Consider the following 13,881-nt stretch of genomic DNA (forward strand, 5'->3'; position numbering starts at 1 on the left):
CGCTAGGGTCCAAGTCGTTAATATAAAAAAGGAGGAAAAAAGTTTCTATCACTCAACGATTTGGAGGACCCCCTGTAGTAACTCTGAGGACCCCCTAGGGGTCCCGGACCCCCTGTTGAAGACCCCTGTTTTATGATTTTGGAGAAAATGTAAACAAATGCATTAACATGAAATGGTCTGTATTTATGTAGAATATATGGCTAAAGATACTGTATGAATAGATCATGACCGCATTGACACCACCCTGTAGACAATATGCCTTCCGGTGTGTTCCAAGATTTGTAGCGGAAGTGCTGCGTATAACGGACGTTACGTCATGCGGTGCAGGTCTGTTTACATTCCCCAGCGAAAAAGCTAAAATAGATTATAGCTCTTAATTCGCTCTTAATAGAATCAATGTTTTTGTTTTTATATTGTTTATTGCGAGCGCAACCGACGGAGCAGGAGACATAAGACCAGATTTTTTCGTGCAGGAAATACGTTTGCAGGAACACCGCACTGTGAAAAAAATACAGCTTCCGGGAAAATTCAGCCCCACCTCCCAGAACGCCTTCTGCCTCCTATTGTCACCAGGCTTTTCTCTTCGCAGATGAGTAAGCCTGGCTACGCGAGGCTACATTGACACTGGTTTGACCTTTTTAAATCTTGGATGGTATCTTTGTCCAAGTTGTCTTTTGCAGAATGGCTGTCGACTGAGCTCAGAGTACAGAGAAATGAAGATGCCCTGTCTGACCCAGAGAGGTAAGGCAAACAAATTCATACACCCCCCGGTAAACACAACACATACATGCACATTGTCAGAAGACAAACTGATTTTGTTATTTCATGTCTAGTGGCAGTGGCACCTATAAGAAAGTGTAGGGGTGGGCGATATGGAAAAATACAATATCACGATATTTTCCCAAGCTGTATCACGATACACGATTTTATCACGATTCTTTTTCACATTGGTTTTGATGGTTATTTTTCAAGTTACTTGACAAAAACTAGACTCTCTGGGTTCCTTTTGGGAGGTCTAAATTGAACTTTACAAGTATGTAACTCTGACAGTATACAAATGAAACCAAATGGACCCTTACAGGTCCATTTGGTTCCATTTGTATACTGTCAAAGTTAAGTGGAGACCTTGACATTTTTTTGGCAGGTTTAAATTGAATTCCGCAATTAATCTCTGTATTAACGATTAAACAGGATTTTTTACAAGGCTCCTTCAATTGTAACACGATATATACGATATCTCTGAAAAGGCATATCGTGGAGACATTGTATCGTCTCCACGATAATTATCACCATATCGCCCACCTCTAAGAAAGTGTGTGTGTCTGTTGGTGTACTAGGCAGGAGTACCAGCAGTGGGCCTGTTTGGAGCTCTATCTGTCTGGTTCTGTGGAGCGGGGTGGCTGTGGAGGGGACCTTCGGACCCTCTGCTCTCATATCCTTAATGCTATCATGGACCAGCAACTCTGGTTTGTATAACTTTTGCTGGACTGCTAGTGAAGCTCTCTGAAGCGTTTGAATGAAGAATTGAAAACTGTAGACCATCAGAATTCTATATGTATATCGTCGTTGTCGGGTGGAAACCTTGTATGTCCAAAACCGTTCGTTTTGTATTTATCATTTTAAAAATGATTTAGACTAGTGAAAACAGACGATCTACAAGTACAGTGCGAGGTGCTGTGTGCTTGTAGATCTGATGTTTTCAGTACTTTTGTGCGACGGCCTTGTATGATGAACTAGGGCTTTACTTTGCGAAACACTTACACATTTTTAAACTAGGAGATACGAGGTTTCTGCCCGACAGTGACGATATGTTGCATTACCTTGTATGTCTACAGTGGCCGAAGGCAGGTGGATCCAGATCACAGACCATCAGAAACAGGCACTTGTCTTCCAGATATCCTATCCAGATTACAGGTGTGTGTCTGTTATTCTGTGGGTGTGTGTATGCATCAGGACATTTGATGTTTCATGATGTCACCGCTCAATTTTTTGAAAATGTATTTTTGGACCCCATTCTTCTAGTAAACATGATTTCAATCGCGATTTTGCATGTTTCACCCCCATACAACCCCATCTTTCAAACAGGGCAGCCATCTTTGTTTACATAACATGTAAAACATAATGGCTGCCATCTCATGAATGCCTGAACGGATTTCCAATCGTATTTTTTTAGTTTGAAAGCTGTGAACAGCCTGCACACACGTGGTGCAGGATCTGTGCATGGGCGTGAATGATCCGTGCACTATAAATTACATGGACGTCTATGGAGCTTCTGGCAGGGAAACCTGAAAGACGGCATATTCAAAATGGCAGTAAATGAGTTAACACATGTCTGTTTCTCAGCGTCTGGTCCAAGGCCCGAATAACGTGATAACACTGGGCCCAATCTACACAGTAAGATTATCAGTGTTCATTTAAAATGGTGGTCTCCGGAACCAATGTTGAGAACCAGTACTGTCTCTAACACTAGAGCTGATGTGGCAAAACCCCAAATTACACCCAACCACAACACGTTGCAAGTTCAAAGTACACTGGTGTGCGACAGCGTGTGTGTGTATTTGTCCCTGTGTGAGAACAGGAGCTGGTCTATGAGATGGGACTGACTGGCCACTATAGCAGCCGTGGAGGCAGAGATGATCCTTGTCACTTCTTGTTTGAGTTGTTGAGCCAGAGGTGCTCCACTTCTTTATCCTCTGACTCACAGAGCATCAGCAGAGAGCTCAACCTACAGCACACACTGCAGACATGGAACAGGTACACACACACACACACACACACACACACACACACACACACACACACACACACACACTAATGCAGTGGTTCTCAATCTTTTTGGCTAGAATACCCCCTTATACTGATTTCCGAAGCCAAGTACCCCCTTCCCCTGACAACAGCAAAATTGATATCAAAAGTCCAGTTCCAATGCCAATACGTTATAGATAAAACAGCATAATGGCACATAAACATTGCTTTCTATTCAATAACTGTTACTACTTGTCAAGTTATTGGTTTAGAAATGTACAGATGAGCAAGTTCACACAAACTCTGTCAATGTTTTATCATTAACCATAACAGTAAAATGCATATTCCCCATTTTCTAGTGGAATACCCCCATTTGAGAAACACTGCTCAAACTATACAAACTCATGCATCGTGTGTGTGTGTGTGTGTGTGTGTGTGTGTGTGTGTGTGTGTGTGTGTGTGTGTGTGTGTGTGTGTGTGTGTGTGTGTGTGTGTGTGTGTGTGTGTGTGTGTGTGTGTGTGTGTGTGTGTGTGTGTGTGTGTGTGTGTGTGTGTGTGTGTGTGCGCGCGCGTGCGTGCGTGCGCGCGCGCGGTGCATGCTTTGTCATTGTGTGACACAGAGTATTGCTGGCCCTCCCAGCCGTGCTGTTTGTGTCTGTGAGGAGCCAGGGAGGGATAAGAATACTGGACTGTCAGACCCTGATTGAACATGTCAACCAGCATCAGGTGAGTTCATTTGGTTAAAGTCAAAACAACAGGAATCAACTTGACACTGTGTTTTGGTCTTCATACATTTTGATTGATTGATTAGACATATAGAAATGTAAACCGCATGAGGTATAGTCAGACATTTCGGCTAAAAGGATGAGATGACAGCCATTGTTTTCTGCTTTATGCGTTAATTTAATCAGTCTGTCTCTACCTCCTCTGTTCGTTTCATGCATCAGAGGAAGGTGTGTTCTCCAGCTGGATTGCTACCCTACCACATAACGGCACACTTCTTGAGAGTGAGTTGGCAATTTCATCAAAATCTGTCTTCATGCCCATTTTCTTGTTCAAAGAAAATGTCACAAGACATTAGGGCTGTCACGATTATGACATTTTACATGACGATTAATTTTCACTCAAATAATTGCGGTTAACGATTTAATTGTGTTTTTGTCATTGACAATTACATTTCTGTTTGGCTTTTAGGCTTTGAAGTTGCACATGGCAGATATGACACATAACCTAAATATACAATGAAATTACTGACATATTTGACAACTTTATACTCTTTTAAAAAGAACATTGATAGTGGAAATAGCCGATCTACAAGCTCACAATGCGAGCTTGTAGATCTGCTATTTCCACTATTTTTGACTTTTTTTTTTAAATATATGAAAAATTTTCAACATGGAAACGATTATGACGATTATGAAAAATAATCACGATTATGTCAAATAATCGCGATTAGACGATTATGTAATAATTGTGACAGCCCTAAGACATTAAGAATATCCTCATCCCTCCAGGGTGTGCTGAGTGCCAGTATGAGCTGTGACCATTCATCTGGAGAAGTCAGCAAGGCCTGGTCTCAGATCAGTCTCCACTGCCCTCTACTCCTAGTTTCTACAGTGGTATGGTCTGTTCTCTATAGCAGGGGTTCCCAAACTTTTTTATCTCAGGGCACCCCATAAATATTTTTTTAATCCGAGGCACCCTTACATTATAATTTTCACTCCCAGCACCTTATATTTATAGCATATCGTCGTTGTCGGATGGAAACCTTGTATGCCCAAAACCGTTCGTTTTGTATTTATCATCTATAAAATTTACTAAACTAGTGAAAACAGCAGATCTACAAACACACAACGCCTCGCATCGCGAGACGTTGTGTGCTTGTAGATCGGCTGTTTTCACTAGTTTTGAGCGACAGTCTTGTATACAAAATATTGTTTTCAAGTGTCCAAATAAATTCCAAATATTATCAAGTTATCTCGTGGCACCTCTGGACTGCCGTCGCAGCACCCCAGGGTGCCCCGTCACCCACTTTGAAAAGCCCTGCTCTATAGAGCAGTGAAGTCATGGCGTGACTCGCTCATCCCCCGGTTCATGGAAGTAATTTCTCTATGGAGAATAACATTGGGTCATCTTAAAATCGTCTCAAATAAGCATTGTGGTCCAAAAATAAACAAACAGTCTGCGCGATATTGTCTGGGAGGTGGCTCTGTATGGTTTATGATATCCGTCACTCATATTTGATAAAGCCTGTTTCTAGCGAAAATGTAACTAAATTCTCACCATCAGTTGATTCTTCATATCCAAACTGCTTAGATCATTTGTTGATGTCTGGAAAAATGCGATATGAAAAACGTCTGGGAATTCAGAATGGGGGGGGGGGGGGGGAAACGTGAACCAGGTAGGATGGGTAAATTACGTCAAACTTCACTGCTCTATAATTAACCTCTACTGTGGATATCTCAAGACCCTGAAGCAGAATGGATATTTTGTTGTCTGACTAAACATAGGTTACTTACAGAAATGGCCATTTATACTCCCACACCATAGCTGACAGACACTCTGCTCCAGTCCTCTGCTCTCATCCTTCCTTTAACCACAACTTGCTCATCACATCTTGACCGTGTGTGTGTGTGTGTGTGTGTGTGTGTGTGTGTGTGTGTGTGTGTGTGTGTGTGTGTGTGTGTGTGTGTGTGTGTGTGTGTGTGTGTGTGTGTGTGTGTGTGTGTGTGTGTGTGCGCGCGTGTCTAGCACTGGTGGAGCAGTTTATCTCCGGTTCTAACATCACTGTGGCATCATTTGTGTGACGGAGAACCTCTACCAGAGCAGCTGCGGCTCCTAGCTGACTGTCACCAGTGGGCCTGCAGGTATGAACCGGCATACATCTCCTAAAAACCAAGGCACAAGACTCTTGGAATTAAATAGTGTAGAGTGCCTGTTTGTTGTAGGCCTTATTTTAATATGACTTGGCTGCAGTTTAACTGATTTCCACACTTAAATAATAGATAATTATCATCAACCACTATTTAGGATTTCCCCCCTGCTCTAAGCAAGCAGCAACCCCTCATTAGCTATCAAATTACTGTATGTATTGGGTACATTTGAATGTTTAGTTCACTAACCCGGCAAGGCCCAGCGTTGCTTTTTGGCAAAACATTTAAAATCATTTTTTAAAAAATGTTATAATTAGTTTTCCTGTTATTTTTTCACATTAACATCACCATTAAATCCCATTGTTTAGTTTTACAATGCCATTGGCCACGATATTTGCATATAAATACCCCCCACAGAGACTGACATTCACACCTCCCAGAGAAGTTGAAATTCCAGCGTCTGGACGAACAACATCTCACTTTTTAACTGAAGCTATTCCTCATTAAAACATAAGTAAAATGCCTTTTCGTGATCATTAGAATGTCTAGAACACGTGCATATGTTAATATTGTGAAAAATATCCCCAAAATGCAAATTAGAGCATGATTTATGATTTATGGCTATAAAACCTTACAAAAACATTCATAATTTTTTAACATTACATTTTCCTGTGATTAGGACTCCTACAACACCATCTGATTTTTTTTTTTTAAATGTTTGTCCTGTAGAAATTAATTTGGGTCTTCCAGGGCTAAAGAGGTAATCTCTTTGTACTAAAGAATTTGTATAACAACAACCACCTAATTTCAGAACTCTGTTTCTGCTAAGAACATTTGTTTTCTTTTCAACTCTTCCTCTGCAGTTCAGTGAAGGTCATGCCATCGCAGATGCCTTCAGGTCCAGCCCTGCTACTGGCGAGCAGCCTGCACTGTGCCTGGAGAGGCGTTGGTGGGGGACAGAAGAAGAACCATGACTTCAGGGCAACCCTGGAGATGCTGGGACAAGTGAAGGAGAGGCAATACAAACAGGTGGAAAAACCATGAATTGCTTCTTTTACAGCAGATATTTAAATTACATTTCATCTATAATAGCTATTAATAATCGACCAAATGTCTGTCTGCCCAGTGTGAAGTGAGCGTATGCAAGCTTGAGGATTGGTCAAGCTTCACTTGACATTTTGACTATCCAGACTATAAATGGGCAACCACACGTGCAATGAAATTCATAGTAGCTTATGGGTAAGGACTAGTATTCATATATTTAGCAGGGACAATTACAGTATAATTGCCAGACCCATGAAATGGGTAGGCCTACATAAGCAAATGTCGGTCTGTCCGGGTTTTCTATATAAAGGGTATATATGATGATGACATGATGATGACATGCCTACAAAAGGCATGATGTCATAAATGATGATGACAGACAGGGGGTCTGGCACAACCAGGTTGACCTGGTCTAGTATATAATACACATACTCTTGATCATATAAAACAGTGGTTCTCAAACCTTTTTGACTCAGGGCACGCCTGTAAATAACCTTTTCATCCACGGCACCCCTGAATGACATTGTAAATCTTTCCCCCTAAGGGACTGTATGTCACAAGGAAAATGCATTCGTATCCATTACGGCAGATTGAAAACAATAACTTTATCATTGTCATTTAACCACTTGAACCCCAGGCCCCCAGCATCCCTATTCTGGGGGGAACATTAGTGTCACAACGTAATGAGGTTTGGTTGGTGGCCCGTTTTACTAATTATAGAGGGTTTAAGTGGTTAAACCAAAGTGATATAGATAAATTCCAAATTTTATCAAAGTATTCTGCGGCATCCCAGGAGTTGCGTCACGGCTAGGGTGCCAACTGCCACGGCATCCACTTTGAGAAACCCTGATATAAAGCAAGCAAATGAATAGCAGCACATAAAGCAGACTGAAGGTCACCATTTAGTTGTTTTACTGTACTGTTGTACAGTAAAACATGAACATGCTGGCACACAGAAACGCCTACTGTACATTTTAGTTCACATATCAAAATGGCTGCTTTCAAGGTTCTGAAATAAATGATGCAAGTGTACAATGGTCACAGACTGCTACAGATATATTCAGGATTTTTTTCAACATGACAAACTCTAAAAATGTACTCTGATCTACTAAATGTTTGTAGCCTGCCTGGTGAGTAAATCTGCAGATGATATGAGTCATTCTGCATGCTAATAAATAATTGGATTATTACATTTGTATTAGCATGCAGAACGACTATTACTTTACATATTGACATACTTTACTATTGAATATTAAATATAGTGAATGGAAAGCTGGGGCATTTGTAAATTAACTCTGAGGGCATTGCAGCACACCATGGCTGCTTTCGAGTTGTTCAGGCTAAGTGCTGACAAATTGACAATGTCTGTTTTCCACCTTCACTTACTGTGGCATGTTAATCTGCTTCTCATTTTTCCTCCCAGATACTGGTTTCTCTGCTCTTCATGTGTGTAACTGACCTTCTGTCAACCTTACTTTATCCTCAGGTAATGCTCCACCCTTTGCATAGCACCCACACACACCCACTCTCAGAAACGGTGGCTTTTAAAATAACAAATAGGAGCATATTTCAGGATTAAGGCCCATTCCCACTGGGCCAGATAACGGATAAAAGAATCTCTTTCTCCAGATATTTTTCCATTCAAAGTGGATGGTAGATACAGATACAAAAAATATCTTTTTTATCTGTATCTACCATCCACTTTGAATGGAAAAATATCTGGAGAAAGAGATTTTTTTATCTGTTATCTGGCCCAGTGGGAATGGGCCTTTATGCAGTAACTATGTGCAGATTAATTTTATACGATAATAATCAACTAGAACTGCAATCTGTCAAGGTGCCAACTTGCTGCTTGTGCACAAGTAGGCCATGTATATGGCCTACTTGTGCGCCAGCAGAGCATGCCATGAGGTGAACTCACCACTGGCGATGCCAGTGACATCACCACTGGCATCACCACGACTGCTGGTCCCTCATTGGCATTGTGTGCTGGCGCAAGTAATTATAGCCAAGTATCAGTAATGCAAAGACTAAAAGATAATCAAACATCTAAGGTAGAGTGACACCAAGGGACGTGCTGGCCATTGGGAAAAGCGGGACAACTCCCGAACGGCCGGTTCATTCCCGGCCGGCCCAGGCCGGCCATTAGGAAAGAAATAAAAATAAAATGTCGGCCTTCGTTCCAAGTAAATCGTCACTGTCGGGCAGAAACCTCCAAGTTTCAAATGTATACATTTTTTCGCAAACAAACTACTTTTGTGCAACGGCCTTGTATGATGAAGCAGGGCGCTTCATCATACAAGGCCGTTGCACAAAAGTAGTGAAAACAGCAGATCTACAATGCACACAACGCCTCGCACCGCAAGGCATTGTGTGCTTGTAGATCGGCTGTTTTCACTAGTTTAAATCATTACTAAAATGATAAATACTAAACAAACGGTTTTGGACATACAAAGTTTCCACCCGACAACGACGAAAAAAAAAAAAAATAGGGCCTCTCCAACTCTTTTTCCCGGGCTGAATCAAGGGCCCAGCACGTCCCTGGTGACACCTCACACATTCAGTGGCTATAAGAACTGTCTAATGGTTTCTGTAGGAGGTGAAGAGTTGTCTGGGGGCCAGGGAGCTGTGTACAGATATACTGACTCTACTGGTAGACTCTCCTGACTGGCTACTCATCTTTAAGTGTCCAACAACTGGTACAGTATTGTTTATAATGTCACGTTATTTGTTTGATCTCCTCGCTCAAATGTATTCATGATCTTCACCAGGCCAAAGGCAGGGTCAGAGATTATGATTTTGCCCATCTGTGTGTTTGTGTGACTGAACTACTACATTCATTGATCAGTGTCAAAATGGCTTGTGTAATGTGTACGTTGCCAGTAGGTCAGGGAAGTCAAATGAAACTGATACACCAAGGCAGGCAGCTTAAATTGTTAGTGCTTTAATAACCTGGTTATACTCTTTATCAGTTTAAATACAGACTTGGAGCCGCAGTTGGGAGGAATCAGTGTAGGCTGGTTGTGTGGGTGTTTTGATCACATTGACAAAAACTGTTGCACTGAATACTGTTCTCTAACTAGAACAAGCACTCTACCAGTCCGTTACCATGGTGACACCAGATGAGTATACAAGGCTGATGCCTTTGGCCTTTTACAGGTGAGTCTACCCAAGGTTTTCTAGTCAATAATCTGTATAGCGGCCACGGTTCCCAATATGTGTGAACAGATTTTGTTAGGGCTGCCGCAGTTTTGGCTTACAGCTGGTTATCAATTGTGCTGGTCTGTATGTGTTTATGTATAAGCTAACGTAACCGTTTTCCCACTAGTCTGTTGATGGAGCAGAGTGTTGAGCTGCTAGAGAGGGCTGTACGGTGTCCAGGCTTCCTCTATACTGCTGTGTTCTGTTACACCAGTCTGCTCCAACTCTTCCTGGATGGAAACCCATCCAGTGCAACCACAGAGACAACTGCTAGCCAGGTGACTGTGCTCAGGTTGATGTCAAATAAAAGCAGCAACATATGCACAGCTGCAAAAAAATTGAAGAATGTCTCTAAAACTATCGTATTATTGCCAGATGGATCTCACCCAGGTCTTAAGGAGAGCACAGCAGTTACTTTTGAGGACGATCTCACAGACCTCCTCTACCGCTCTCTCCTCTAGCCAACTCCGTCAGGTAACCAACATGCACTGACACGTCACAAACATTTAGGCCTAGGATTATTGACTGCTTTAACTATTGAAAAATAGCAGATATACAAGCTCACAGCGCGGCACCGAGTGCCGCGCTGCGAGCTTGTAGAACTGCTATTTTTGAAAAATCATGAATATATGTACTTAAAAGCGAACATTTGTTACTCAAATATTTACTTCTGGGTGGTCCCTGGAACAACATATTTTGAGATGGGGGTCAGTGGCCAAATACCTGTAATTTTGGGGGTCCTTGACATGAAATGGTTTGAGAACAGCATGATTTAGAGGAAGGATTTAGAAGTCGGGTCAAAGATATTCAAAGACTTGCACTCATTTTCAAAAATAGCAGATCTACAAGCTCGCAGCGCGGCACTCGGTGCCGCGCTGTGAGCTTGTATATCTGCTATTTTTCTAAAGTTAAAGCATAAATGAATGGTTAAAGTGGTTAAAATTAACGCAACTCGGGTGCGTTCCAGGTATTTGAGAGTTAATGCACACACACACACACACACACTTGGAGGCCATTATAGACTAGCCTCCAAGGACTCTGACAACGGGTAGTGACGCCATAGACTGACCAAGTACTCTTGACAACGGTGACTGCACTAGTTAATAGCAAGAGGTGGGAACAGACCCGTACTTGCCGTTTCTGCGTGATGTACTGTAGGTGGATACCTTTTTAGGAGGCGGAAGTAGGTTGGAGTCTATTCATTTGCAATGAGAGAGCTAACTTGAACACAGCTTCTGAACTATTATTTTGCTCCATGGTCACTGAACTAAATATTGGACCCGATCGTCACAAGCCACATAATATTAACAAAATTGTCATACTAAAGTGGCTTTTTTCAGCTACACAAAAAAGGAGAAAATCATTTAACTTATCGCCCTTTATTTGTCCCAGCAACACACTCTCGTGGGACTCTAGCACTGGTAGTCAGAGCCTGCGCCCACTCTAGTGGATCCTATGAGGTTTCCCTATCTTTATATATTAAAAATCTTTGTTAATAGTAATCGCTGGACTAGGGGTGGGCGATATGGAAAAATGGAATGTCACAATATTTTCCCAAGCTGTATCACGATACACGATTTTATCACGATTCTTTTTTCATATTGATTTTTATGGTTATTTTTCAAGTTACTTGACAAAAACTAGACTCTCTTGGTTCCTTTTGGGAGGCTTACATTGAACTTTACAATTATGTAACTCTTGACAGTATACAAATGAAACCAAATGGACCCGTTTCATTTGTATACTGTCAGAGTTAAAGGAGACTGTGACATTTTAAAGTTTGACAACTACTGATTTAGACAAAATGCAGGTTTAAATTGAATTCTGCAATGAATCTCTGTATTAACGATTAAACACGATTTTTTACAAGGCTCCCTCAATTGTATCACGATATATATGATATCTCTGAAAAGGCATATCATGGAGACTCAACGATAATTATCACCCACCCCTATGCTGGACACAAAATAAGTCTTATTTCATCTTTCCTTCCTTCTATGCTCTTTCCTGTAGCTGGAGTCCCAGTGTGTGGAGCTGGACCCTGAACTGGCAGCAGCTCTGCAGTCACACTTTAGCTCTGACAGCCTCAGCGAGGATATGGACTTCCTCTGAACAGGCAAACACCAGGGGAACAAACTAGCCAACGTGGTTGTTTGGGTGGGCGGCTTGGGACCTAGTCGTCCAAATCACTCTGTTCTTCTGTTGTATGACCACAACCGATGCCTGTCCATTACTTTCCCAACCCTGCATTATTTATTTCAAAGGCTCAAACAACTGTGTAAAAAACATTTTCCACACCATTTATTTACAATTAACTTGAGCATAATTCTCAACAGACATAAGTATACAATGGATGTGTATATCTCAAGCCCTTTTCAATGTTTACAATTAAAGCTACTTTGCATTGTAATAACTTAATAAAAACATATCTAACATTCAACAAAATATCACTTTGAATAATTCTGCATAACCCTTGTGCACAAGGATGACATAATTTACAATAGGTAATATAAGGAGCACACAATTACTCATTAATGCTTGCTGGAATTACTGTCCATAGCTGAATCCAATTTTAGCGATAATCCTTTTCGTAAAACAAAAGTATTGGGGTGACCAGATAGCACAAGGTTAAAGTTCCTGCCCACCACTGTGGAGACTGGGGGCTTGGTGCCTCAGGCTTGGCCAGGCGCTCCAACAAACACAACTGGCCATACAGAAGGATTTGAAATATTCAAAGACTTCAAAAACTTCAAAAATAGCCGATCTACAAGCTCGCAGCGCGGCACTCGGTGCCGCGCTGTGAGCTTGTATATCTGCTATTTTTCAATAGTTAAAGCATTCACTGTGTTCATGGGTGGGCGTTCTCCATTGCTGCTCTTACTCCGTCACTGTTGTCAGTGACAGGGAGTGAAACTCACTGTCGGGTGAAGGCGGCTTGCGACAGCTGTGTATCAGATGTGGTTGTATCAACAGCAGGAGTTGTCACATACATTAACTATACTGTACATATGGGGGGAATTGGCATATGGACTAAGATCTAGCAAAAAATATGATAAAGCGCAGGAAAAGATATGGGCTTTCTTTTTTCTTGGCATTGATGTAAAACCACGGAATGGGCATATGTCTTTACCAGGGTCTGTTGTACGATAAGAGAAGATCTAAATTCAGAGTCCAAACATTAACTACAACTTCTGATAAGCCCATGGAGGCTTTGCTGGTCATTTAATACAATGCAAAAACATACTGATGTGAACTAGTCAGTGCACACCTTTTTCTGTGTGGAGTGGAAATCATACTTTGCCATAACAAAAATAAAATATTTCCTTTATTGAGAAAAGGTAAGTAAGCAGGTGCACCCATAGAGTTCTAATAAGTAGGGCGCACCCAAAAGATGTTAAAGATGGCATGGGTGTCCCTACCTTCTAATCAGAAAACCTGGTTTAGTTGCTGTTGACTTCTGGTAGTCAAACGGGTTCTCTTAAGGCCCTGAGAAGAACGTTTGTTTACTGTATATCCATTTGACTGGGAGGTTTCAAAGCCATTCCACTGTCCGAAGGATTGTCTATAAATCTTTGCCGGGCTGGAGTGCTAAGACATAGCCAAGATCTTAATCCAAAGGGGACTTCACGTAGGCACTAGGCATTACAGATAAGACCTCAAACATCGCAATGTTGAAGGAGTTATGTACTGAAGAGAGCATAAATTCCCCCATTAATGTAAAAGACTGATACAAGGAACGTCTTTAGACTTTACAGTCTGTGCTGTCCCAGTAGAGTATGTGCCATCTTGACAAGTCTGCAAGAAGTTACTAAATATCTGAAAAATAGTGCAACACCAGCTATTGAACCTTCCATACTTATGTTTTCTGCCTGAGTAAACTGATGTATTTATTTTTGTTCAATAAATCATTGCAAAGTATGATTTTATTTTGTATGGTCAATTGTACTGAAATTGAGTATTAGATTTACTAACTTAAATTGAATTGTGACCTGCTTACATGCACCAGACATCAGAAGGT

The 13,881-nt window shown here is 41.4% G+C and overlaps 1 protein-coding gene across 1 annotated transcript in view; it reads left to right on the forward strand.

The window, feature by feature from the left end:
• Nucleotides 1-12,011, forward strand: part of fanca (FA complementation group A) — a 37,698-nt gene extending 25,687 nt beyond the window's left edge. The window contains exons 28-42 of the mRNA XM_080736863.1: nucleotides 668-741; nucleotides 1,338-1,466; nucleotides 1,836-1,914; nucleotides 2,579-2,754; nucleotides 3,366-3,471; nucleotides 3,693-3,752; nucleotides 4,260-4,364; nucleotides 5,497-5,612; nucleotides 6,482-6,647; nucleotides 8,086-8,148; nucleotides 9,259-9,361; nucleotides 9,746-9,821; nucleotides 9,991-10,141; nucleotides 10,239-10,337; nucleotides 11,877-12,011. Coding sequence (XP_080592989.1) covers nucleotides 668-741; nucleotides 1,338-1,466; nucleotides 1,836-1,914; nucleotides 2,579-2,754; nucleotides 3,366-3,471; nucleotides 3,693-3,752; nucleotides 4,260-4,364; nucleotides 5,497-5,612; nucleotides 6,482-6,647; nucleotides 8,086-8,148; nucleotides 9,259-9,361; nucleotides 9,746-9,821; nucleotides 9,991-10,141; nucleotides 10,239-10,337; nucleotides 11,877-11,975 — 1,602 coding nt within the window. The 3' untranslated portion in view covers nucleotides 11,976-12,011. The remainder of the gene's footprint in view (nucleotides 1-667; nucleotides 742-1,337; nucleotides 1,467-1,835; nucleotides 1,915-2,578; nucleotides 2,755-3,365; nucleotides 3,472-3,692; nucleotides 3,753-4,259; nucleotides 4,365-5,496; nucleotides 5,613-6,481; nucleotides 6,648-8,085; nucleotides 8,149-9,258; nucleotides 9,362-9,745; nucleotides 9,822-9,990; nucleotides 10,142-10,238; nucleotides 10,338-11,876) is intronic.
• Nucleotides 12,012-13,881: the final 1,870 nt, after the last annotated feature.

Source organism: Nannobrachium achirus, assembly GCF_963921795.1.
Source record: "Nannobrachium achirus genome assembly, chromosome: 11".
In the NCBI taxonomy this organism is placed as follows: Eukaryota; Metazoa; Chordata; class Actinopteri; order Myctophiformes; family Myctophidae; genus Nannobrachium; species Nannobrachium achirus.